The 27,759-nt window shown below is 41.6% G+C and overlaps 1 protein-coding gene across 2 annotated transcripts; it reads left to right on the plus strand.

Moving 5' to 3' along the window:
- Positions 1-13,151: 13,151 nt before the first annotated feature.
- Positions 13,152-27,724, plus strand: vwa5b2 (von Willebrand factor A domain containing 5B2). Of its 2 annotated transcripts, XM_055014603.1 has the most exons (22): positions 13,152-13,286; positions 14,687-14,854; positions 15,676-15,891; positions 17,596-17,821; positions 17,944-18,101; positions 18,410-18,541; positions 18,652-18,776; positions 18,897-19,073; positions 19,168-19,278; positions 19,945-20,147; positions 21,091-21,205; positions 22,211-22,396; positions 22,486-22,699; positions 22,785-23,119; positions 23,589-23,826; positions 23,913-24,254; positions 24,347-24,484; positions 24,992-25,120; positions 25,198-25,248; positions 26,121-26,232; positions 26,390-26,513; positions 26,941-27,724. In XM_055014603.1, exons 2-22 carry the CDS (start codon positions 14,716-14,718, stop codon positions 27,700-27,702), a joined length of 4,233 nt encoding a protein of 1,410 aa, XP_054870578.1. In that variant the 5' UTR covers positions 13,152-13,286; positions 14,687-14,715; the 3' UTR covers positions 27,703-27,724. The 2 variants fall into 2 exon arrangements, with proteins under 2 accessions (XP_054870578.1, XP_054870579.1); XM_055014604.1 differs by lacking the exon at positions 25,198-25,248.
- The last annotated feature ends 35 nt before the right edge of the window (positions 27,725-27,759 follow it).

A 27,759-nucleotide genomic window follows, 5' to 3' on the forward strand; every position in this document is an offset into this window, starting at 1 on the left:
ACCCCTCCCTCCCTCCCTGTCTCTCCCTCCCTCCTTGTCTCTCCTCCCTCCCTCCTGTCTCTCCCTCCTCCCTGTCTCCCTCCCCTCCCTCCCTGTCTCTCCCTCCCTCCTTGTCTCCCTCCCCCTCCCTCCCTGTCTCCCCCTCAGACAGCCTCTTCCTCCTCTCTGCCGCTGGAAGCTCAGTTGACCAGCGTCGCAACTGAGCGATGCGCCTCCGGGAGAGCCTCTACCTTTTTTTGCGGCAGATTTGACATTCACATCGCAGATTCTCACACCTGAGCGGCATTTAGTTTTTCTTTTTCCTCCCTCCTCGACATTAATTTCTGTGCGTCAGAGTGATTCTGACAGAAAACTACTCCAGGACAAGGTTTTCCATTGTGAAAACTGACCACTCGCAACAGGCATTTGTGTTTTTTTTCATCGTGAACGAGTCCCAGCGGGGATTTGATTTCATCCAACACACATTTGTTTCATTGGGAAAGCAGCCAACGACAACTGATAACTCAGTCGGAGATGGTAAAGGAAACAGCGGACTGACAGGCTTTGGTTGTGGTGAATTGTGTGCTCAGGTTGCGACTGCTGAAGCTCTCCAGCATCTTCAGACAGACTACAGGGAGCAGAGGAGGCCGACTGACGGTCCACAGGCTGAGAGAAGGTAAATCCTCACCGAACTGCCTTTTCTTCTTTATCCGAACCAAATCATGACTCCAACAGTCCACTCGTGTTCCTGTTAATGGTTGAAAATGACCCAGTGCTGCTCAGCGTTGAGTTTGTTGCCACACTTGCACACTTTCATGTATTTTAACATGAATTAGATCTTTATAGGGGCCAGTGATAACCTTTATATACAGTCAGGTCCTGTATGAATATCCTTGCATACATGAAGCACATGTGTAAAACCATGTGCAAAACAGTTATTTATAATTCATGTAATATGAAATAATGTGAAAAAAGCTGTAATCTGAGTATAATTATTAGCAATACAATTATCTAGACGTTAACTTGAGTCAGAAAAATGAAAAAAGACAAGTGCATGCATTCTGCTATACTCATCATTTAACAATTTTTCAATAGTAAGAAAGTCGATCATTTAAAAAAACAAATATTCTCTCTCTCTCTATCTAAATATTTCTGTCTCTAAATATTCTTTTGTGTATTTATATTATTGTCTGGCATAATAAGACGCTTAAAGACACCACCTAGTAGCTGGGGAAATGTATTTTCTTTAGTTCGTATTTTAATGGGCTAAATGATTCATAGTGAAAATAATTGTTGATGCAACCATAATTACTTTCATCATCCCAGATTTGGAGTTCCTCAGTGGTTTTTCCTTTGCTCTTTGATTTTACCCCTTAAAATTCATCTCTGTGTCAAAGTGGCATATTTTGACTTTTTTTTTTCCATGAACATAGTTGCTTAAAATAGCATAGATGCAACTCTATACCATTGTTTCCAACTGAATGTGCATTTCTATGAGCTCCCTGCCTCTCTCTCTCCACCCACCCCTTCCCCTCTGGCTGCAGCTTGAGCACACCAGCTCACCTATGACCCCGCTCTAACGCTGAAAAACTACTCTACTAGCATTCTGCACAACAGAAAGCTGCAGAATCTGTTTCTGTAAGTTGACAGGATTGGTTTCTGAGATTTGTTACGTATGAACATATGAGTCTGGATCTGTTTTTTTCAGACTTTTATCAAACCACTGCAGCTTTAAGGTGAAAATTCTTAGCCATAGTGTTAACTGCTCACTTCACTCGTGGTGTGCCTTTCAGCATTTGAAAAACACCATATGGACAAGGTTAAAAACCATATTTCCACCAGAGAAGGTGCAATCCAGGGTTGGGGACTGTGGAAATACTGGTGTGTTGTTTAAATTATGCTCCTTGAAAGTTATATAGTCAAGCCCGAAATTATTCATACCCCTAGCGAATTTTGACTTACTTTTTTTCAACCAGCAAGTTTTTTTTTTTTTTTGGTTAGAATTGACACAGGTGTTTCCCAAAAGATAATGAGATGATGTACAAGAGATATCATTATGGAAAAAATAATCTCTCAGCTTCTATTTACATTTAAAAGTAACGTTAAGTCAAAATTTGCTAGGGGTATGAATAATTTCGAGCTTGACTGTACATACATGTAAGTAAATTGCATTACTTAAAGCAACATCTATTCCTCGTGACATAAGTGGGAGGATGTTGGTCAGGGTTCAGCAAGCTCCAAACGAACTACAGCAGTAAAAGGTGGGGTAAAAAGTGTCCGAACGGGGAGACAAACACTTTGAAGTTTATTGATAGCTTGCATTGAAAAGTCTTATTTCAACGTTTTTCTTTTACCTTTAACTCAGTGCTTTAGTTATCTTATTGCACTGCTTGTGTGTCTTCAGTCTGCTGGTGTAGGAGCTAGAACAGCAAACATCCGTATTTGCTTTGACAAAAGATCTATTTTTATGTTCATGCATTAGGATGTGTTGGTGGCATTAATGGACAGAATGTCAGTTTCGCAGTGATCCATTACAGCGACTTAGTGTATGAGTGTGGTAAATGGTTTTTCTGGCCACAAGACCACCACGAGAAGAATTGATAAATATGTAAAACCCAACAGTACACCCAATGTGTAAAAACTCTATAGTCGACACACAGACGGCATACACCACCACCCTAAAAACTCCAAGTAGGGCAGGGTGGAGACAAGACCTTTACTTCCATTGCAGCATAAGTCATCCAATCTCACAATCCTCCCCCATGACACCAATCACGACTCCTCATCCTCCCTAAAGGGTGATACGCCTCTTTATCAGAAAACTTCCTGACTCCAGCTGCACCGAGTCTCTCACTCTCACTTAAACTTCAACCCTCCAGGGCCTCAGAGGGCAGGGTGGGTGACTCTTGTGTCCACCAGCGCCACCGAAACCTTAGCGAGTTCTCTTTGATGCAACGTGGTGGTCTGATGGAAGAATTTCTGAAGATGTAAGGTTTGTGACGGCGGCGATGTGCAGGTTGCAGGCTTGTTGCATCATGTGTGCTGCTCTCTGAAGGTTGGGCAGACGCTCAGGGATGGATTTTAAAAAAGGCTCTGAGCCAAGCAAACGCCTTTCCTGTTGTTGGGTGCATCTGTCTTACAGCCCCCTTCCACCCACACTGTCTGCTACAGGGTGGGAACGCTGCTCATACATATGGGGAACTGAATGATTGTGTGTGTGTATATGAGTGGCAAAATAGTGTACAGAATGGAAGGATGGAGGGGAGGAAACTAGCAAGTAGTTATAGAACGGGAAGAGGAATAAGAATGGAATAAAGAGGAATGAAAAAAAGACGAAGAAAGAAATGGGCAAATGAATTGAGGGCAGGTAGCCAAAAGAAAGCAATATGAAATCAATATGAAAGTTGGGGAAGGAAGAAAAGATGGTGAGATGTAATGTAAGCAAAAGGAATGAATGATGGGGCCCTGGTGGGAAAAGGGTTCATGGCGCCAACCAACCGCAATGTCACCAGTTTGAGTCCGACTAGAAACACTGATTTTTCTCTCATTTCATGCCTTTAACTCTCTAGTGGATGAACAGAAGGGAAGAAAGAATAGCAGTAAAAGTAAAAGTGATCCATAAAAAAGAGGGAAAACAATGGAAGATAGAAAGATGAAGAAAAGCGTTACAAAGCAAAAAAAGCAAAGAATGTTGCAAAGAAAGAAAAGCAAAAGGAAAGAATGGTAGATGAAACAAACATTCAAAAGGTAAGAAGGAAGAAAGGGATTTTAAAAAGAAGGAGTGAGGATGGATTTAAGATATGAAAGAATTAACGAAGGAAAAAAATAGGATGGAAACAAAGGGGAGTAAGCCAAGAAGTAGGGAAGAAAACGATGCCAGAATATAAGGAATGACAGAAAGAAAGAAATGCAAAAAAGAGAGAAAAAAATGAAGGAAATAAACAATGGCAGCAATAAGGAGTGAAGGCCAGAAAATGTAGCAGAGAAAAAGATGACAGAGTGACAGAAGCCAGGAAGAGAAAAACACGAAAGACGGGAAAAAAGAATAGGAGGAAGACAGCAAAGTTAAAAAATTGCATGAAGTTTGTAAGAAGTGAAAGAAAGAAAGAAGCAACATAAAAGTGGTGCTGTGTAGTTGGAAACGGGGCGTGGGGGAGCTCTGTTATGACTCCCCTCTTGCTCCTCATCACTCCTCCTCCTCCTCGTACCTCCAGCTCTGCTGTGGTCCTCAACCTGAAACCCCCTGAAGCCCCCTGTGTGGCTGCTGGCCTCAGCCCTCCGTTGTCTCCATACTTTCCCTGCTGTTTGTACATGATGGGTTCAGTGGGTTCAGCCCAGCTATAAAAGCACCACTCCCCCTCTTTCTCCCCTGCGGCACAGGCAGGAGTTAGCAGGCCTCATATGGGAGGAGGAGGGGGGAGGAGGGGGGAGGAGGAGGCCTCCCTGGTTCTCCTCTTCTCCATAACTCCTCTCCTCTCCTACTTGGCTCCTCAGCTGGTTGCGGTAACGTTTTCAGGCCCAGCCCTGGACCAGACATTCATTTTTCTCCTCTTAGTTTCAAACCACTAACTAACCACTGACTCCCTGCATCCCCCTCCTCCCTCCCCCCTCCTCCCCCATCTCAGGAATGTCTTATTCACCTCTCTCTCTCTGTCTCCCCTCTCCCTGATTCTTACATGCTAAAAGCTCACATGCATTGGTGCCAACATCTGCAAATAAACAGGCCGAATGCGCTCACATGCTCCGAGTACGCACACACACACACACACACACACACACACACACACACACACACACACACACACACACACACACACACACACACACACACACACACACACACAGCGTTACCTTTCGCCAGCGCGCCGACACAATCCAGTAAATACACGTGCACGCACACATTTTGACACACAAAAGGCCCCCCATCAGTATGTGCCGACCACCTGTGAGGGTACACACACATCCATAAACCTCCCTTTCTTCTCCCTCTCTTTTCCATTATCCTCCAGAGAGCCCAGCGCCGGGGCCTTCGCTTCCAAACCAAACATAGACCAAATTCCGAAAACCCCAACTCGACACCCGCCCCCCCGCTCCCTCCGTCTCTCCCCTTCATATTCTCCTCTCCCCTCCCTCCCACTCGCTGCCTCTCTCTTTCTTTCGGGTCTGTGTTTGAGGAAGGAGGCAAACGAAGCGCTGGCCTCGTGGAAGAAGAAGGCCTGGCACAGAGAGAGGGAGTGAGCTGTGAGGGGAGACAGAGAGGAGAGAAGGATAAAGAAAGAAAGATGTCTGCTAGAGGTTGGGAATTATGATTGTGAAGGGGGATCAATGCTGATGGGCGTGGGATCACAAACTGGGCTTCTCCTGTGTTCCAGTGGCCCGTCGATGTTAACTACAATGGAGAGACTGTTTACTCCTTTTTTCTTGTGGCTACTTCAGCGATGGTGAAATTTGCTTCGATGTCAGTCTCAACAACTAGTTTTCAGCTCCACTACAAGACTCTCACTTAGAAAGACGAGGAAAATGTTGCATTTGTTTCAACAAGACACCCCGTTGATCCCCGTTAAAGCAATACCTACCAATAAAAGTAATATACTGAAACAAATGACACTTAAAACTAACATCTTGTTATTGTTTTCAGAATTTAAATAAGTTTTAAAAACAGGTGAGTCACATGAAAAAAATGTGCAGCCCTACATTTATCACGAATCATCCTAATAAAAAAAAAAGAAACTTCAAGGATTCTGGATTAGATGTAAATGATTTAATCTGCAATGCAACATTTTGTCATTAACATATCTGAAAACTAGTAGGCCAGTTTTATATATCTTGTTGTCTTTTGTGCATTTACTCTAGTGCTGAGCTTTCATTTTGCCATCTTTACCTGTCTCAGATACACGGTGAACATCCGATGATACGTCAGCGAGTTGAAAAGGAGTTGTTATTTTCATTCTGTTGTTTGTGTTGTGCAGTCGTGATGAATCAGTTATTTTAGTTTGCCTGTTCTGACCACAGAGAGCAGCGCTGGGTAGTGATGTGCTCGTTAAGGTTTTTTTTAGTACCCTCACCTGAAAGCCTATCCACATCTCCCAACCCACAAAAATGTGTTAATCAACCACCACATCCTGATCGCACATGTAGCCGCTGTTGCAGGAAGCTTTATTCATACCTGCCACATTTTTATTTCTACATTTCCATTTAATTGATAGCCAGTGTTTGACACAGAGAGTGACAGATTAAGGGAAAGAGATAGCGGGAGTTGGATGTTATGTTATTTATACTCGTCAAATGCTGCATTGTCACCTTTAAACTGCCTGAACCCACACTTTTTCTGTTAAGTTTGCCTAAATTCACACAAGTCAACTTATGTTTGCTGCACTCTGGGAGTCAATCTCCACATTACAAGTGCTGGACTACTGCATCAATCACCACACATTTTAGCTGCAGTAGCTCTTTAGGTGGTCATGAGTGAGCAATTAATATGATATTAGTTAACGTTACATACAGCTATTTTGTCTGAGTGTATGATAGAATGTGAATATACATTCTGTTGGAGTCATGTCATATTTTCATATCTGCCGTTGTGTTGAAAACAACAACCTCCAGGATCACTTGCTACTTCATCACAACATCAAACTACATTTACATATTGGCTTTTTTGCCGATAACCGGTATGCCAATATTGTCCAACTCTGAAATTCCGATTCTGATATCAACCGATACTGATACCGATACCGATACCAATATATGTGGGCTTGGAAATAATTCCAAACCACAGACATATTGTTAGTCAGGCACAGCAAGCTTGTTACTGCAGCCACACTTGCAGGGCTTAAAGTGAAAAATAATCCTAAACCTGAACTTTTTTTTGCTTTTGGACGGGGCTCGGTGTACAATTTAGCTAACTAATAAGAAATTAAGATTCTTATTCTTTCCAAACTCAGACTACAGATTATAATAATACCAAAAACGGTGAGTAGGTAGGTTTTAATTTAAGACCCCTAATGGCAGAAATTACACACTGTACATTTAAGAAGTCTTGTTTAATCCTCTGATGTCTAATATTCTCTTTGCTATTACCGTTTTTAAAGTGTTATTAAAGTGAAATGTTTGAAACAACGCCTACTATTAGCAGGCATCAAAAATTCGCCTGTCAAATATGACAGCAGTGCTTACTTTTTCACATGACTATAATTCCTTAATATATGGTGCTGCTTGTTGGTCTGCTGCTGTAGCTGCTAAGCTAAATGTTGGTCACAATAATGGCTTGTAACTGCTAGTTAGCCGGTGAGCTAACTTGGCTGCAACCAGAAAATAAATAAATGCAAATTCGTGAGGGGATGCATTTGTGGTAAATGCTGTTTTGTATCAGCTTTGTCAACACTGTTTGTAGACAATAGTGTGAATTTTAAAGGCACTACAGAATTAGAAAGAATTTACTCTCTCCTGGAAGGAAACAGCTCATCACTACTGCGCCTTCAAAACTTGTTAAAAATATTTTTTGGTGAGTTCTGGGCCCTTAAACTAACATGTCATAACTCTATTTGTATCCATCCATCCATCCATTATCTATACACCGCTTAATCCTCACTAGGGTCATGGGGGGGCTGGAGTCTATCCCAGCTGACTCAGGTGAAGGCAGGGGACACCCTAGACAGGTCACCAGTCTGTCACAGGGCTACATACACAGACAAACAATCACTCTCACATTCACACCTACGGGCAATTTAGAATAATCAATTAACCTCAGCATATTTTTGGACTGTGGGAGGAAAGTGCTAACCACTACGCCACTGTGCAGCCCACTCTATTTGTATATTATGAATAATGTATTAAACAATGAATTCAAGTCAACTTCTAACTTTTAACTTCTTTCCCTTGTTATCACCTTTGTTTCCAACTATATTTCCTGCTGTTTGTCCTAATGCATCTATTTTGTCGCTTCCTAGTAACTGCTGTTTCAGTATTGACATTAGCTGTGGATAGATGCTCTTTTTCAGCTGCCTGTATATACACACATCTGTCTCATTCTCTTTGAACACCAGGAGGGAATTTCTGCAAATGTGAAACAAACGTTCACTTGTAATTTGGGATGAACTGTTTAGATTTTAGTGGTCAAAGGTCGAAGGTCACTGTTTCCTCACAAAACATGTTTTAACTCAAGAGTTCACGTTAATTATGACACAATTTCACACAAACGTCTAACAGGTTAAAATAATGATGTGGTGACATTTTATATCCAAAAGGTCTAAGCTAAAGTCTCGACAGACAGGGGTGTAAACTGCAATTTGAGTGGCAGGTGGAGGCTTACAACTGTGAGGCATAAAATGTAGTCTAACCTTAACCTTAAGGTAGTAAATCACTACTCTGTTTTGGTTTCAGATTCAGTCCCAGTTGGGTTTCAATGATTTCACAGAAATCAGCATGAAATCCATAGTTTTCTTCACCAGTGTTTTGAAGCCAATTTAGTGATGGAACTTGGAAGGACACTGTACCATTAACTTACCTGTGCAGCAGCTTCCATCTTTCTGAAAAGTGGAAAACTTCTAAGGTGGTTTGACTGTGAAACTCTCCAGTGAAATGTGTACAAATTGGAGATTTTTCTTTTTTCAAATGGCATTTAATGCCTATGCTAATTGCCACATCTACAGAACTCTGAATGTCTGTTAGCATTAAAATGGTATTAATTCTCCCTGCTTAAGTCTCTGCTGACTTTTTTCCAGCTCATTACTCTGTTATTTTACGGAGCCTTTTTCCTTTCCCTCCCTCTTTGTTTCCCCACTGAGAATGAGAGGAACGGCCTACAGTACAGCTGGGATTGGTTATTATTTACTGGCTTGGCACACGCAAACACACACACACACACACACACACACACGTTGGAAACAAATTGGGTGAATCTGCTCTGCACGTAGGAATGTGAGGCACATGTGTTTGTGTGTTTTAGGTCTGGATGACAGAGCTGAGGGAACGAGAGAATGATGCTGAGAAAGAAAGACATACTGGAAAAAAGACAAAGAAAAAAGAGATGTAATTTAAAAAAGAAGAGAAGGAAAATAAGTGATTTAAACAGAGACTGATTTCTGGGATCCAGTCTGCTCTTGGCCTTGTGTGTCTCGCCTGACAACGAGGTTTAAAAACACTTTTCTCCTTTAGTCTTTCTGTCTCTCTCCACTAACTCCCCTCCTTCCTTTCTCTGTCTTTCATTTCCTGATGTGCCTTCCCTTTTTCGTTCTCCCTCGTCATATTTTCAGCACAGCTCGCAATGTACGCGCTCATTCTCTTTCAGCAACCCCGGACTTCTTCCATCTCATCCTCCTCTCCATCTTTAGTCTTTCTCTTACCCTTTGCTCCTCGGAGGGATGGCGGGGGATGAAAGGGAAGGGGAGGGATCTGTTGCTCCGCTGATGGTGAGGAATTACAGGGAGGGAAAGAAGAGAGGAGAAGTGAAGAGGTTTCTGTGTTGACCTTGTCCCGCTGCCAAACGGTGGGATGGTGGTGTTGCAAGGGTTGTGGGTGGGGGTTCTGAGTGGGAATAGACAGAGAGAGAAATAAATGAAGGGAGAAACAGAGGAGACTTGGGGGGGGTCTACTGTTATGGAAGGAAAAAATTAGGAGAATGAGCAAACAACCTCAAGCAAACATCTAACATGATTAAACTGCTTAAAAACAAGGATCTGAGCTTGAAGGAGAACACGTGACAACAGAAATAAACAGAGACATGCCATCCTCCCTCCCTGCCTCACCCCCTGTGGTGGAACTGCTGTGATCTGTTTAGTGTCTTGTCATTTTCTTGTCTTTCATGATGTTGCAGGGCCAAAAGTGTTTGGGTTGGTGTCCTTCCCATACTCCTCATTTCTACTCTGTGGCACTGTGATGAAGTTGTATGAATTAATCTCCTAAAACAGTTTCAGGAATGTAGCGATTTTCTATTCAAAAAAATCCTTTTGACCCTAGAACAAGAGTCAGAAGTTGCTTCCATTTACCCTCACCCCACCCATCCCCTGCCTGGTTCTGTTCTGCTTCCTGTTAAAGGGGAGTTTTTTCTTCCCACTGTCGGCACCGAAATGCCCAAACGGAGTCTTTGGATTTGTTTCTCTCTGTAGTTTTTGAGGTTCATGAGGCAGATGGAGAGGGATGAGCTCACAAGGTCTGTTAGCATTAAAACATTAGTTTCAAAACTGCACAGTATCTACTATACATTTATTTTAGACCATCCAACCATCTCTGGCTCATGGACTATAATATCAACCCACCTGTTACTCAACACAGCCGTGCCCTTAATTAATGAGGAACTTTAGGTCTTGACACAATTTAATCAGTTGAGTTATATAAAAATTCACCCCTTGTACAGCTGTCATGAACAGGAAAATTAGCTGTGGAGTATCAGGCTGTAAACAAGTTTATTTCTGAAGTAAAGTTGGCCATTTTTATATGGAGGTCTATGAGGACTGAGTGGCCTTTTTCAGCCTGCCTCAAGTGGACATTTAAAGACACTGTTTTTGGCAGTTTCATTTTGGCTTTGATTTTCAGGCCCCAGAACTTGATTTGGACCAACAGAGTGATTTTTATGTCAACCACCGTGCACAGATGTTACTGAATGAGGCCCTGGTTTGCATGTCTCTCTATGTGATGAGGTTTTATGTACTGGGATTTGCATTCACACTTATCTGTTACAGATTTATATGTTGTTCAACTTCAAATAGGAAAATTTAACTTTGCATGTGCTGCTATTTATATCTACCATTGACATATTTTTTTCCCCAAATGCCATGAAAATTAATACTTTCAGACTGACTGACAGGTATTTGTTAAACTCAACGGGCACAATGAACAAAAAATTTGGTCAACAATTACAGGAAATCATTGTTCCAGATCAAGGCACCAAGAATATTTTCCAGGTAACCACTAGAACAGAACTAAGTGAATGTTGAAAGTTTAAAGCAGCTATAATTCATCTTTGGGACCCTCTTTAAACACAAAAACTGCCATTAATCACTATGTAAAGTTACTATAAACAGGAGTAACATGAGCCAATTACAGGACTGAAAAAATCAAGTTCATTATTCATTCTATTTCAGCTATATCACTGTAACTTTTTTCAATACTAACTGCTTCTCTATATGCTCATGAGTTAGTCATTTACATTGTCTGCCTCCTGTTTGGTGCAGGGCACAGACTGTACAGACAGTCTGACAAACTTTTGGCTGGAAGCAGCTGCTCAGTCAGGAAACAACACTGTAAGAGCCATAAGAGTGCACCAGAGAAGTAAAAGCTAAAAGCACCGTAGTGCTGAGGAAACTGAAAAGTTAGATCTCAGTAGAGCCTCACTATGAGTGACGCCTTTCATAAGACATGCAGTAATTTAATCCATTTTAGGATAAACATATGGATTAGTGCAGTTTTATTATGATCTGTTCCTATTTAGGAATAAATGCGGAGTCTCTCTCTAGCTTTCCTCTATGGAAAAATTATTAAAAGTTTGTTGTCGTCCATGAAGGAGGCAGCCTCCACCTAAGCCAGGGAGACAAACATGCTCCAAACTGGTACCAGCTTGGAGTTTACTATACATGGTTAAGGTCATCTTTGAGTTACAAGCGGATAAACTGGGATGAGGTGGGTTTATCCTTTATTACAGTCCTGCTGTAGCTCTCTCCTCCACAGCTGATCTCCTTTCCATTTGCACAGCTCCTGTCTGACTCCAAATATTTGTCTTTTGCATATCTCCTGCATGTCTAAGAATGAACTCTCCAGCATTTTCCTTCTACGATCCTACTTGTCTGCTACCAATATTTTAAAGGTCATTTTCAGCCTCATATATCTGGTAAATTACAGGCACCATGAAACATGTAATTCACTGCCTAATGTCCTCTGGTTTGATTTTTAACAATCTCCAACATGGCATTTGACAGCGACTGTGTCTGAGCTTGTTCCACTCTGTTGTTGTAGAGAGCAAATACAGCTTTTTCAGGTAGGAAGGAGCTCTGTCTCGCACTCATAGTGCAGCTTTGGGTCGTAGCTGTTTTGCAATCTGGCTGCCAGCTCCCATAAGTACAACAGTCTAAGATTGAGAAGAACTAAACATTCATTTAGTGTTAACAGAGGAAAATGTTTGCTTTCAGACTGTTATTTAAGACTCCAAGAATAACTAACTCACCAAATGGTTCCATAGGTGTAACATACATACACAATACATTGCTGTTCTGTCCCTTTATCTTAGACTAGATATTGACTAAGCCAGAGACTATCTGTGCATAAATGGCAGTAGTCTGTTTAAAGCACTAGAGAACCACTGTTAGCGACATTTCAGACAGTATCAGGTGTGTAACAAAACCATGAAGGTAACTTTGGCTACTTGGATGTTGATGATATCTGATTTGTGACAGCTAAGAGAATACATCCATCTGTAATACCACAAAAGGTTGCCTGATAGTAAGGAGAATTGCCAACTTGTTACACTGTTTCCATCTTCAACCAATTTCCGAGGAAAAGGAAATTTGATTTGCCCTAACCAATCATTAAAGACCAACATCTATATCTGCTGAGGATCCCATCATTTTACTTCGCCACTGATGTCACGTCATACCAGCATAAGCTACTGGTTTTTAAGAGCAGAGTAAATAAAAACTAAACTATGTTCTCACGAGATATTGAGAATGCATGCAATTTATGTAAAATATATTTGTTAATCAGTCGGGGTCATATCAAATTTGGATTGGCTATAATCATGAGTCCTCCTCATGCAGTCTGTGGACCGGTTGCTATTTCAACCGAGAAGCTGCTCTTCCATGTCAGGATGCCAGACTAATCAGTCAACTCAGTGGAGTGGATGGAATAAAGGTCTGGACCGAGGCAGACATCTGGGTGATGCCAAAAAAGCAAACAAACAAAAAATACTGATTACACATAATGATTATAAAATGTGATCCATGAGTAAGAACAGAGAAGCAGGACATATTGTGGAGAATATGTGGACAATAATCATCCTAATGTGCAATAACCAATTCATACTGAGCATTTTACTGGCATCAGACACTTTAAAGCAGATGTTGCACCTCATTGCACTATCACTTTTACACTTTTTAAAAAAATACTTGTTCCTATTTACTTATATATATATATATATATATATATATATATATATATAGAGAGAGAGAGAGAGAGAGAGAGAGAGAGAGAGAGAGCAGTATCTGTTACCAGGAAAACTCCTAACGTTGTATCACTGGGAAACCTGCGAGCAGATGTGGTGGTGGAGTGATGCAGAGACTGGACACAGAGGCAAATTACCAGACACTGGACTGAACAGTACAGTAAGTGTTCCTGGATGATTATGATTTTACTTGTTATCTGGGGTTTGTAACTGCCACAGGGGGACTGCCGTACTGCTCAGGGCTAAGTCTTGGCCAGCTATGCTACTGCAAACACAGACAGAATAATTAAACCTCACAGAACAAACAGAGAATTTTCAACTTTTTGAGATGTGTATTCATTTTTAATGTTTATAGTCTGACTAGCAACATTGCCTTTTACCAAAATGTGCTACCAAATGTTGCAGTATTTTTTAAAAATAGACATCTGTGTTTGAGTTTTAGACAGAACTTTCCAATATTAGTATGTGCATGTGTACATCATTTATGCTATACTGTAATTAAAACTACATGCATACACACATGACAGACTTTTACTGCATAGGATCAGTTTCTATGTGTTTTTTTTTCTGACTAACAAAGCTAAACAGAGAGTCTGTCAGAATTATTCATCAGCTTTGCCTGATCCCTGAGTCTGTGTAGTCTATAGAAGGTCACAATGTTGTACTTTTCCTTTTGTGTGTGTTCTGCCAGCATCAGTTTGCCCTACTTTAACGAACCAGGCATTTATTTGCCTGTTTTGAGCTGAGAGCACAGTAGCCAGATGGAGGCTGTTGATCTTGTTAGAAAGGTAGATGTGAAAAGACTATTACCTAGATCACAGCAAACACACAGAGACACGCGCACACAAATGCACGTCATGTGTTCATGCTCAACTGCTTGTGTTGCATACACACATTCAGTTTTGTGCAGTCTACCATCCACTAAGTGATCTGCAAACTGGTCTCAGCACCTGTTGCACCTAAAGTTATTAAGTGGTCAGTCATGAAGAACTATTGCACGACAGTTTGAGTTACACAAACAGAAAGTTGTAGGGTATTAGTTGGTGGCTTGCTACATAATTTATGCTAAAAAACAAAAGAGGATAGCCTATAATTACCTCTGTCTACTTAGCCTATCAGCTAGCTTGGATGCAGTTAAGTAAGGGTAAGACCTTATTCGTGAGTACACATGGATTTGCATTCAGGTTGGCCACTGATTGCAAATGATAGTCATGATGCACAGTGTAATAAGTACTGACCTGCAATGTTAATGATTGACTAAGCCTCTTATAACCAAACTATCACAGTTGGTTGCCAAGAGCCTAAGGACTGGAGATAGCTTGGCTACACGTCTAATACCTGCTGTGTACATAAGAATAAATATCTGGCCTCACAAACATGTGATCTCATTCATTTTAGCTGCTTTTAATGCAAGCAGCAAAAATCAGGTCTGATTTACAAAGATCAGTGTGATTGTGCACTGCATAGCAAATGAGAGAATTTAAATGCGCACTCACATATCCCTCTTCCTGTCGCTTCAGAGCTTCTCACTGGTGTGTACCTGTGTTTTTATGCGACCAGCATAGTAGAGGCTTGCTGGTGCTGAAGAGATGGCCGGATTGAGAAACCGCTCTACATGGGAACCGTTGCTGCTCAAGGCCTCCTCCATCAAGTCCTGCGCCAACGGCTGTTCCATGGGCATCACTGCACACCTTACATATGCCAATGCTGATGTAGAGTCTGTAGAAGGTGAGTAGTGAGATGACAGTCCCGTTTCATAAATGTGTATGTAATAATCATGACAACTGCATTTGAATTCAATGTGTCTTTAAATTAGAAAAATTAAGATATTTACAGACATTTTTGAACTGGAAGAAATAACTAGACAGCCTACAATACACAGTAATCAAATCTAATGTTATTGTATGGCACAGGATAGCATACACCATGAGGTATAGATTTAATACGTGCTTAGCATTTGTAGCTTTATTTGGATGTACTTGCCTCTTATTTGGGGTAAAGCAGGAACAAACCTAATCATGTATCACTTAATCTGTGCTTTAAAGGTATCAAAAATTGCATTAAATGTAACAGGACCAAAACTGGTGGGTAACATCTGCTTGCTGAATGCATATGTAAGTCAAACAGGACTCTATCAGCAAGACACAAGAACTAGAAATTGTCAAACCACTGACTGTCAATGGATAAACAGTAAAGAAAATTTACACGTGACTTAAAAATGTATGCACCTTTAAAAAAATAATTAACTATTAAAGTATGTCATTGACAGGAAACTGCTAAGCAATTGTCCCTCCCATTATATTACATTATTTAGCACATACTTATGCCTGAAAGCAAAAGGTACATTCATTTAAATATGAGATCTGTGAAGCTGGCATAGCAGATCTTTATCATGTTCTTAGAAAATGTGTGTATCTGTTGTACTTCAAAATATCCTTTTTTAAATAGAAAAAAAGTCTGCCTTAATTTAAATACTTTAACTGCTTAGTTCTGAAGAATCACCTGGGTATCATTTGCAAAATGTTGTCTTTCTGTAACTCTTCATCTAGGTGTGTTTGTGTACCCTCTTGGGGAAAAGGAGGTTGTGGTGGGCTTTGAAGCTGTGATTGCGGGCCGGTTGGTGGGGGTCCAGATCCAGAACCGAGGGAAGCTGAAGGACTGCTGTTTGGATTGCTGCCCGGCGTCTGGTCTTGATGGACACTGCGGGAATGGCCGGGAGTGGGGCTGCTGTGGGAGCTCCAGCCTAGACATGCAGTGCACCAATGGTGAGGAGGGAGGATGGAGCAATGCAGCGAAAAACAAAAATCATACAGTGACATGCACATATATTTATCTAGTTTGATTTTATAGTCTTTAAAGATTAAGAATTTAGATATGCATTCGTGTTGAGCGTTTACATTCCTCATGCTTTTGGGGCAGTTATCCACAACCATCATTTTAATAAATGAGTCTAACAGCTACTGAGCAGAAATCGACCTAATTCATTTATGGGTCTTGCCAGCAGACATTAATCACCGGTGCTCTCTTCCGCAGACAGTGTCGCCTCGCAAAACCCAGATGAAGGCTTACTGAACAAGCACTCTATATGATTGTCAGTGCCCATAATTATTTTGAAATACCCAAGACGCATGACACAATACATATTAATGATAGAACTAGATAGCAAGCAAAATCAGCATTTTACTTGAAGTAAAAGCTTTTTACACCACTGTCGTAGAACCACAAATCATTTCAGCCAGAGTGTCGTCTGCTGCTGTAACAATGTGGTCTCTGCACGAATACAAATACACTTACAGTAAGCCTCTTCTCTAGCCAGTCTTAGCAGGTAGAAAGGACAGATGATGGAGATAAATAAACCTGGCTTCCTGCCTAATGCTGAAATTGCATCCACTTAATACATATACTGTATATCAACTTGAAGTCCACAGCATTAATTGGAAATGGTGGTATCATGAATATCGAGTAACGGCCTTGATATAGTCTGCAAAGCATGAATGATTGTACTGTACTGGACTTGAATCTAAAAGTAATTAACATTCTTTTGTGTCATATACATTTAACTCTTTTCAAGAAGCAAATGTTTCCAACATGCCTGGTTATGCTGGTCAGTAAGCATGTATTGATTTAATTATGGTGGACAATCAGGCATCAGATCGCAAACATATCAGACTAGAGTATTGTCAGATCTAATTCACATTCATTCACCCTTATTTATGTATCTGAAAACAAGATACACCACTATTTTGACAAGCTTGCCATTCAGTCTTAAAAGTAATTCAAGGGACCTATTCCCAGCACTCATTTTATGGCATGGTTGCAGGATTAAAAATCAAATTTTATGATTTAGAAAAACCTTTTAACTTACATACTTTCTTTTGAAGGGTCAGGTTGACATAATGATATTGGCAATTGCATCAACTTAATACTGTGTGTGTGTAATTTAAACTCAAATGTTGGTGTTAGCTGATTTAAAATTAAATTTAAGTTGAGGCATATTAATGAAGTTCACTTAAAAACTTAATTTTTCTTCACCTTGTCTATTCAGTCTCCTCCCTGACCCACTTAACATTGGAGCAACTTAATTTTTTAAAAAGATGCCAGTTTAGAAGTAGTATTCATAATTATGGTAATTAATTACATAATACTTAAAAAAATGTTTGATTTAACTAGTAAATGCCGTAGAAACTTGTCATCTACTGTCATCAACTAAAAAAACAAAAGAATGCAAACTGTTGAGTTAATCTTTGTTGTTGAGCCCTAACATTATTTTTCAAAATGTAAAGATGCTATTTAAAGATACAGGTTGGGGATGCCGCAGCCCACAAATATTGATAATGCCACAGTCTGGCTCTGGCTAAAATTAAAATTAACATTCAAACCCCCTCCCCACCCTAATATTTTCATACAGTTCCTTATGTCTGTTTGAATGTCTTTTGATGATGTGAGTGTCTGTTGTGTTTTGGCTTCAGGACATCTCCTCCTGGATGAAGACCTTGAAAGAACCACCTTCATCGTGGGCACAGGGGTCATCGGCCCCATGGATATAGTGTCTATCATCATAAGTACCACACTAGAACTCCCCACGTTAGAAAATGGAGCAATCCGCATTGTCTACCCCACACTGCTCACCCCGATCGTCACAGGCCAGATGACTCCAAGCAAGAGTGAAAATGGAGGGAAATCTGACGAAACAGGGTATATATGATAGCAACTGTGGCAATACAGTACCTGATACTGTATGTTCTGAAAAATTAGATGTCACAGACTCATCGCTGTGCATTATTTTCCTAAATATTCTACATTGCTCTCCTCCCCAGAGCAACCAGCTGTTTTGGTGCCACCTCAGGAAAACAAGACCGGGTTTTAGACTCCGAGCAGCAATGTTCTCACACCATCTTCACCAGTCCAACTGCCAACCTGGCACCTTATGAACTCAACTTCCAGCTGCTGGTCAGAGGAGCCTGTCTGCTGGCTGGTACTGACTGTCCCCTCAAATAAGTGTAACTCACTGGTTCTAGACTCAGACATTGTGAAATATCTGACCTGTGGGCAATCTCATTGTAAAATATATGCAATGGGTTCACAGAGAGGGCCTGAGTCTAGCCAGAACACAAAATTCACAGGTGACAGAAGGATGAATTATCTATTTGTATGCTGTAGAAATGGAAAAAGATCACATCCATCATGCATGTTGGGCGTTTAGGTATCTTTGACGAACCGGCATCATGAAAAAGGTGTGAAAACCTATTTGCTTCTCTTTATTTGCGCCTAAATTTTTTGTAGGACTGGAGAGTCCCACTCACGCTCTGAGGGCAGATGCAGATCCTAGTGCCCAAAGTGCCTCCGCCACCTACATCACCTTGGCACAGGAGCATCCATACAACAGACACATAGAGATCATTTTGCACCTCAGTGGTGAGCGATGAAAAAAATGCCCCTACAATGTTTGTACTTTTTCCTTTTGCTCATTTCTTCTTCTTTTTTTTTTAACCTATATCAAACTGTTATTCTCAAAACTTCCACAGAACCGCACAGCCCACTAGTCATCTTAGAGAGAGGCAGGCTCTCTTTCAACCAGTACGAACAGCAGATCAGCTCCCGTCGTGATTTCATTCGCTGCACCCGTAAAGATTCAGATCCTGAGAGGAAGGTTGGTGAATACTCAGTGGTTTACTCTTATTTGTTTTTCATATCTGATGCGTTTATACATTTCTGTCCTGATTGTATTATTGCTACAAACTTACATGCTGATGTTCTACTCACTCTGCAGTTGGAGTTTGTGAGGAAGCGTCATCATAAGGACATTCTGAGTAGCCCCGTTCTGATGCTCAATTTCTGTCCTGACTTGCTGTCTGATCCCCTGGAGCTGCATAAAGCCACCAGAGAGCTGTTGTTTCTTGTTGATCGCAGTGGCAGCATGAGTGGCACCAACATCCAGCGTGTAAAGGTAAGCTACATTCAAAAACAAGGAGTTTAGTTCTAAGATTAAGGCAGGTACATTAATCAGGCTCTATCCTGTCTATGCTTTCTTGTTTCAACAGGAAGCAATGGTGGTGGCCCTGAAGAGTCTACCTTCTGGCACCATGTTCAACATTGTGGGCTTTGGTACCACCATCAAGCCCCTGTTCACTGCCAGCAAGCTCAGCACTGATGTTAGTTTTACCCAGTGACTTTTGGGATAATAGAGAATAAGCTAAATCAGACTTGTTTGTTTGGATATCGTGGAAAGAAGTCGTATATTATTCTCAAACTATGTTGTTCTTAATGCATATGGATTTTTTCAGGTGAAAGAAAATGCGCAAAGCATTTGGTTCATGTTTCCTGAACACAGATGTTTTTCAGCCATGCAGGACTTTCTGTTCTATTATGTCTACTCTCTAATCAGGCAATAGGTCAGTTCCTTGGGTTGCCTTAGTAGCAGAGTATCAGGTTTTATCCAGACCAGGGGCTGCACGGACAAACAGTCTTTGCACATTCTCCTCACCATATGGTGGCCTTTCGTGCTTTTTCACTTTGGCAGGAGATGTCCTTCCATCTCCTGTCCTGCCAGGCATGTTTATCCTAATGAGGTAACTTTAAGGCAGGTACTAACATGTGTATGTTTGTGCTGTCTTTATTACAGAAGGATTCAATTCTTTGTTACCCTCACAGGCTAATTGGTGCATTTGATATCAAACAGTAAACTTATCTTGACAGCACACGTGATGTTTGCACAGGCATTGCAGTTGGACAGGTGTTGTTTGCTGCTCCTTTTTTTTTTTTTTAAACTGTAGATCTGATTGCATCTCTACTTTAATACGCTGCATGTATGCATCTAGATTACCCTGATGCAGGCCTGTGAGTACATCCAGAGGATGAGAGCTGACATGCGAGGCACCAACCTTCTGGGGGCGCTGTCCTGGCTCTACCACCAGCCCATGCAGCGCTCATATCCTCGTCAGGTCTTTATAATCACGGATGGATCCATCAGCAATGTGGCCAAAGTGCTGGAGCTTGTGCGCAGGAACACATGTGCTGGCAGGTATGGAAGTGATGTGTGTCCAATGGCACGGACAGAGATCAGGTGGATGTCCTGCATGAAGCAAAACACCGACATCAATGTAAACATCTGGATAACAAAACAAGCATTATATAGCTTGCAAGTGACAGGACATTAAATCACTGTGGGTAGAAACGAATAGCGTAAAGTGAGTGCAGGGAGAATGAGGTGACAAACACGAGAGAGATACTATGTGGGGGAGAAAAGGAAGAAAAAGAGAGAGGGTACGCAAGCAAACAGTGATTTTAAACAAACAAGAACAAAGCACTGTGGAAGACAGAAAAGAAAAGGTTGAAGTATTTCTCAGCCCCGCCCAGTAATCCCGTTAAGTGCTCTCCTCTGCAGTAAGAGTCACGCCCCTCTGGTTTCCCCCAGGCCCTTCACCAATGCACAATAACTCCATTTATGCCTCATTAGTATTCTCCTGTTAGACTGACTTTCTCCACTGTATTTTGGCTGTCCCTCTGAAAACTATGCATGTTTTTACTTCTTATGTTGTAAATCAGATTTCAGGTGCAGCTGGAACAGTGTCCTTCTCTTGGTTGTACATCATTTTGGATTTTAGTCTCTGTTATTTGTGCAGTGCTAACAGTATCTCACCAGCCTCACAGTCCTGCTGTCTTTAGAGACAGCACTTGAGATCTCAGCCTTTTCAATTATTCTGTCTCCTGCTCTTTTCAAACTCTCAATTAGCCAAATGGTCTGTGATCCCTCACAGTGCCCAAATAACAGTTCCATCTGTCTGACGACCACACATTTTCTCGGTCTCTTTGTCTGAGACACCTGCAAGCTACATTGTATTTTTAGTGCAGACCACCCTGCAACTGAAGAAAGTTAACACTCACATAATAATTGTGGCACTCTGATGAAATTTTCTCTTGGGATGTGATAAAAATTTGATGTCTATATTGTATCACCTCTGCAGATGCTTTGGCCTGGGCCTTGGTCCTCGAGCCTGCAGGAGACTCCTGCAGGGCGTTGCCAAACTGACAGGAGGGACTACTGAGTTCTTGGATGATGAGGAGAGACTCCAGCCCAAGGTCAGCAGCACTACAACACTGACACCTATTGGAGAAAATATGAATTACAGAACAATCACAGGCATAATCTTTAGGGGGTAAATCTAGAATGCTGTGGCACTTTACATTTGCCTTTCAACATAGCAAAGGCAATTAAGAGTTATGAAAACTAACATTAATTGAAGTGCTTTCAGTAAGTACAGTTTTGACAAATTCTAGTATTTTATTGTTATACCATTTAATAGTTTGACTGCGTAACCTTTATTAGTTATAAACATACATAGTGCTGGGCGATATGACGATACATATCGTGGAAACGATAGAAGAGTGTCTATCGTGCCATTTCTCTTCTATCGTTTCTAATCTAATTTTATCAATTAAAACAGCAAATATATCATTAAATAGCCTGCAGCGATTGTATTAGTGTTTTCTTGTCACTATGCATACTCTAAGTTTATATAAGTGAAAATAAAGAAGAATAAAAAAGATTTTTCGCAAAGAAACTCCGTCTTGTGGTTTTGCGACATGACACTGCTTTACGTTCTTTGATTCTTACGAGGGTTTGCGACATGCTTTGCGTTACTTAACTCATATTGCTGCACTAAAATGTATGTTTCTCATTTGTGACAGTTCAGTTAAAGTCACTTCAAAATAAAGTTGGAGAAAAGTAAGCAATGAAATTTTTGTCAAACTTTTCAGAGAATAACTGAAAACATACTTTATTGTGGTATATCGTGATATATATCGTTGTCATGCTATAAAATAATCCATATCGTGATATGAGTTTTTCCATATCGCCCAGCACTAAACATACATATAATGAATTGTTAAAGAATAACCAGGAGTTTGTAATATTTTGGGTTTTATGTCACTCATAGAAAAGTGCCTTTTAGGAACCCCGTTCTTAGCTGTCCCAGCAGAAAAGAATCAGAATACTTTTTCCACCACTTGTGACTAGTCTTTTGCATAAATAAAGCTCTCATGTTCCAAAATTTGTCACCACCCTATTCCCTGACTCTGCCGCAGTTAATCAAGTCTCTGAAAAAGGCCTTTGAACCTGTGCTGACAGACGTACGGATTGACTGGTATCTTCCAGAAAACATGGAGGCTCTTCTATCACCCAATGAAATCCCTCCGCTCTACCCAGGCAATCGCCTCATTGGATATTGCACTCTTTATGACATGACAATTTTCAAAGCAAAAAAGACAGAGGTATACTGTATTTCACTACATTAAAAAAAACACTAGAGATTGTATGTGTCTGCACAGGAAAAAAAGATCTCTAAAATTTTATTTTGTAGTCTCAAGGACGGGGCTGTAATTTACATCGTGACTCCACTGGTTCAGTTTTTGGCCAATCAAATGATGAGCTTTCACCTCCTCCTGCTTCTGAGCTAATGCCTGTGGTAACATGTGCAGATGGCACTGACTTGGAGGAGGCACTGAGGGAAATTTCCAGAGAAATCTCCTCTGAGTTCTCTTGTGCCAGAGACGCAGACCCTGGCACCAGTCCAGGTCAGTGGCTCATCACTGAAACTTACATTTACCTATTGAACTTATTTGGCCACAGTGGTTAAAAGCTGTTTTTTGCCCGCTGTAGGCGCAGAGCTGGACTGGTCCAGTGATGTGAGGAGGAGGATCCAGGAGAGCTCTTATATTCAGGAGCAGTACGTCCTCACTCGCTGCTCCCTCAGTAGTGAGCGAAGTCTACAAACACAGTCCCACTCACACATACATGCCTCAAACTCAGATTCAGCAGGCGGAGCCTTTCTGCCTGACCCTCACTCCTCTGGTTCAGTGCTGGATACAGGCTCTTTACCCCAAGGCCTCGAGAAGATGCCCCCACCGGAACACAGATCATCCTTGTCTCGATGGGCAGACTCAACATGGCAGCAAAACCTTGCAGCTGAAACCCCTGACAATGAGACAAAAAAGGTAAGACTAATGCAGCAAATTCACCCTGAAAAGCACACTTTTATATTCCAGCACTTATTTGAAAAACAAATATGGAACAAGTTATCTACAATCTTGAGTCAGTAATAATTGTATTAGAATACAATAGATTTACGCAGCTCCACACCAAAACGGAAGATAATAAGATCACATTATGTGTATTATGAAATTGTTGCAACCTCTTCCTTAATTGCTCTCACTTGATTGCAGTAATTGAGGGTTTATAAAAGATTGTACACGACTAACTGATGAAGAACGTAAGCCAGGTTGAGGTGAAGTACAGCAATTAAAAACATTACACTAGTTCATTAAATTAAATATATAATATACTTAAATATTACACTGATTATCGTGGCATCTTTTAATTCTAGACATATTTTGTTGCACAGAAGAATAAAATGATGTTTTAACTTACTTTGTTCCTGTTTGGTTGTCTCTTTTACAAAACCAGAACATTCGTCTGGATGGAGGCGAGGAGTCTCGTAGGAGACAAAAAGCACTAGTCCGTTCAACCATGGCAGCACGGAGTTTCTCTTCCCCCCAGGGTGAACTGGAGATGCATCGCTTGAGAAGAGCTCTAGAGAGGGTCTCCTTTGACCAAACGTTAGGAGGGAGGCTGGACGAAAGTGATGGGGAAACGAAGCCCCCATCAAGAGGGACAATGTCCCACAGAAGCCTCACTGACTCCAGTAAGCTTCACTACAAAGAAAAGCAAGTCTGTCCGTTTAATTCAGCTTCAACAAATTTCTTTCGTCTTTCTTACTCTGCTCCTCAGATGGACTCCTCTTCCCTGCCTCACCTCTGGACTGGGACAGCTTTACAGACCCAGAGTATCTCTTTACTGCTGCTCCACCAGAAGATCCTCCACCAGGTCAGTGCCGCTCCCTAATTCACGGCCTATTGAACGGCAGGCCAGTTTCCTGGGAGGTCACTGTGGACCTGGGACACCTCTGGACCACTGAGGACCAGGAAATCATAGAGGTTGAGGGAAGTGGAGGAGGAGGGGAAGAAGGAAAAGAAGGCAAACCATGGGAGGAGATCATTCACCAACTGACTGCTCGCTCAGTTATAAGGGACTTTGAGAAAATGGCAGAGAAGGAGAGTGACATTGGACATGGTGAGGGTTTACCAATGACTTTTCTTACTCATGAACTATTATACATATGTGTGTCTTTTACCAATTCCATGTTGTATTAAATGGTTTCGTAGGTTCAGCTAAGAGACACCGTATGAAGGCTATCCAGACAAGTAAGCACTGCAACATCATCTGTATGTACACGGCCTTCACTACCACTGACCACAACCCTAACAAAGGCGCGGCAGACAGCATGGACGTCCAAACCATGGGTGAGCTGCCAACCAACACACATATAGATAGAAAGCCACTCAATCAATTACTGTCTAATGCCCTTTGTGGCTTTGAAGTAAGCTTTGTAATTCCTACCAAAATGACCCAGATCCTTTCATTATGGTTATATAATGGACTTGAGGCCTGTGCATTTGTGTGTACAAGTTGGGATGTGGTCTCTGAAAGATGTTGGCATTTTAATAGGCAGAAAAGGGTTTATAGGTTTAGGTGTTTTTGCTATTTTATCCATAGTCTGGGTTATAAAGTAGGGCAGTTAAGCCATTTATTGACAGTGTTTAAAAAGAACTATCTCTTGTGATTCTGCTACATAAATAACCCTAAAATGCGCATTTTATATCTATTTTTATTAAGACAAGTATATATTTGGCAGGACTATGTATGCCATAGAATGTATTATATGGTCATAAAAGGCATAGGTAACGATTTAAGGCAATTTACATTCCGTATTTTCATCTAAATTTCAGCTTTGTCTGTGTGTTATGCAGGTGTGCATTTGGTGAACAGGCAGACTTCTCAATCAGGGAGTCGCAGGCAGAGATCCTATTCTGTAGGTCTGGGCAGACGACGAACCAGCAGAGACAGCGAAGATGTGGAAGACACTTGGAATGCTACAGGTAGATAGACTGAATGATGCCATCAGCCACTTCTGCTGTCAACACTTTAGGTCATCAACAATCTTTGTATCTCTCAGACAGAGATGACACTCCTGCCTCACCATGTAGCGTTACATCCTGGGAGTCTAGTAAGTATTGCTGTCTACTCACTCAGCGAAAACACTCCAGTGTCAGCGTAGTCTCACAGATAGAGGCTTCTGACCAGAAGTCTGGTGAGTCTGTATAGAACGAGAAACAGCACAGTAGTTCTTAGAGGATCAATTCAGCCAATTTGCAAAAAATTGTCGTATATCTGTACTGATATCCATTCATGCAGGTAACTGGTTTTATTATCTCCACACTGGAAACAGACATGTTTGGAGGGAATTTCTTCAAATTTGGCACAAATGTACACTTGGACCCAGTTAACTGATTTGATTTTGGTACTCAAAGATCCCTGTGTTCTCACAAAACATGGTTTTGGTCAAAGCTGATATACTAATTATGACCAAATTTCACAATGGTGGTGTTTTAAATCTAAAAGTTCAAAGGTGAGCTTCACTGTGGACATCACAAAGGGCTGAAAAATACTTTTCTGGGCATTATTTCACACCATCACTAAGAACAGAGGAACAGATGGTCTTAGACTGAAACTTCACTAGTTGGTAGCAGCAAACAGCCATTCCAGTAATTCCAGTTTATCTTTTTTTTTTTTCAAGATTTCTGCATTTTTACTTCAACCACATGCAGTGTAGGTGTATGGAGCTTTGTTTGTGCATTTACAGCATTGAAAGTCTATATATCTTTAACTGCAATATATTATTTCCACTGTCCTGTTGAGAATCCACAGAACACATTGTGAACAATTTTACAGGGTTTGTTTTTTAGGTTCAGCTGCATTTTTCTTTCTAATTTGGGTGAGATGAGCCTTTAAAAATAGCGAGAAAACATCACTTCATCACTGTGCTGATGAAACAATAAAGTCTAATGTATTTTTGTTTTCCCCACAATGTTGTCTCAGGTGGAGGGGGCAATGCCTACTGTGCAACATCTCCCACAACAACAGGTGCCTCATGCACTCGTTCACAGCGATCTATAGAGAGCAAGTCAATGGAGAGCTTCTTTGGCACCAGGTAAGACTTTCAAATTGTTGAACTGAAAAAGACTATTAAAAGCAAAAACATTAAAGAGCTGAAACTAAAGTAACTAAAAACATTTATGAAGTAAGATGTGGGCACGTATAAGTTGCTCTATTTGAAAACCAACCTTTTTGTTTATAATGTATTCCAGGTTCCCACTGGGCAGACTCAGGTCGTCCGTTTCATCAGGGAAGCAGGCGCCTCTCAAGTCCCACTGTTTATCTGCAGAGACTGAGAAACAACCTGAAAATGAGGCTCCAGACTACCTGCCCCTGGTGAGCTGTGCCAACACTGACCACATATACTGTACGAGGCAAAAACTCTTTAAGCACTTTAGATGTTTAGATTTTCACCAGCAGGGAGGAACCTGACTGGATCCAAAATAATTCTGCAACATGGCATTAACCCCAAAATACAGCCAGTCATAAAGAGCTATCCTTAGTCTATACAGCAAGAGTCCTTTAACAGATGGTCTAGACTCCTTTAGAGCCCTGATCTCAAAATCACAGAGTCAGTGTGGAATTACATGAAGAAACAGAAGACAGAGGAAGTGTGGCAATGTATCCAAGTTGGTTGAAACAACTTACCAGCCAAGTACTTTGAAAAACTGTGTAAATGTACCAAAGGGGAGGGGTGCTATTTAAAAGGCAAAGGGTGCTCATACCAATGTATTGATTTGGTTTGATGATGATGTCTCCTCAGGTGCGTCTGCAGCTGGCATCGGGAGCTTTTCTACTGACAGAGGTCTACTCTGACTGTGTCCAGATCCCCCTGGACCGCCTTAAAAGAGCGTCACCATACAGCCTCCACCGTCGCAGTCTTAGCCCAGCTTTCCGCTGCATATCTCCCAGTGCTCCATCTTTGTCTACCTCTGCTAAGCCTCCCTGTGTTCCTGCAAGTCACCATGTCACTTTTTCTCCTTCTTCCTGCTCCCTTTCCAAACCAACTGCTCCTCCTTTCCACCACACTCCAGATGACACTCCCCTGATACTAGAATCAAGGCTTCGCCGAAGACACCTATCTGACCGAGACCCCGTTACCTCACCTCCCGACCTCCCCAGCTCTGAGGAGGGGTCCTTGGAGCTGTCTGTTGGCCCCTCTCAGAGCCAGAACCAGGGCCAGGCAGACAGCGGTCGTGGATCAGAAACCGATGTATGTGAAGGCTCTTCGGTAGACCCAGCTGACCTCCAGGGGAGCAGCCAGTTGGCTCAAGAGGATCTGGAAGGCTCGACCTGGGCCACAGCTGTGGCTCTAGCTTGGCTGGAGCACCGGTGTGCCGGCTACTTCATGGAGTGGGAACTCGTGGCAGCGAAAGCCGATTTCTGGCTGCGCTGTCAGGAGCTGCCGGAGGGAGTGGACCTGGCGGGGCTCAAAGGAGCAGCCAGGCAACTGTTCCTGCTGCTGCGCCACTGGGACGAAAACATCAAGCTGAACATGCTGTGTTACAACCCCAATAATATGTGAAACAATCATCTCAGAGGAAACTGAGCCAGATCTACTGATAATCATCACTTGTTACCA

This window comes from Amphiprion ocellaris, chromosome 10 (genome assembly GCF_022539595.1).
Source record: "Amphiprion ocellaris isolate individual 3 ecotype Okinawa chromosome 10, ASM2253959v1, whole genome shotgun sequence".
In the NCBI taxonomy this organism is placed as follows: domain Eukaryota; kingdom Metazoa; phylum Chordata; class Actinopteri; family Pomacentridae; genus Amphiprion; species Amphiprion ocellaris.

Excerpts from the sequence above, each read along its gene's own strand:
- vwa5b2 (XM_055014603.1), top strand. The coding sequence starts at position 14,716 with ATGGCCGGATTGAGAAACCGCTCTACATGGGAACCGTTGCTGCTCAAG. Across the intron at positions 20,148-21,090 it reads AGGAACACATGTGCTGGCAG|ATGCTTTGGCCTGGGCCTTG; the intron begins GTATGGAAGTGA and ends TCACCTCTGCAG. Across the intron at positions 25,121-25,197 it reads AGACACTTGGAATGCTACAG|ACAGAGATGACACTCCTGCC; the intron begins GTAGATAGACTG and ends TGTATCTCTCAG.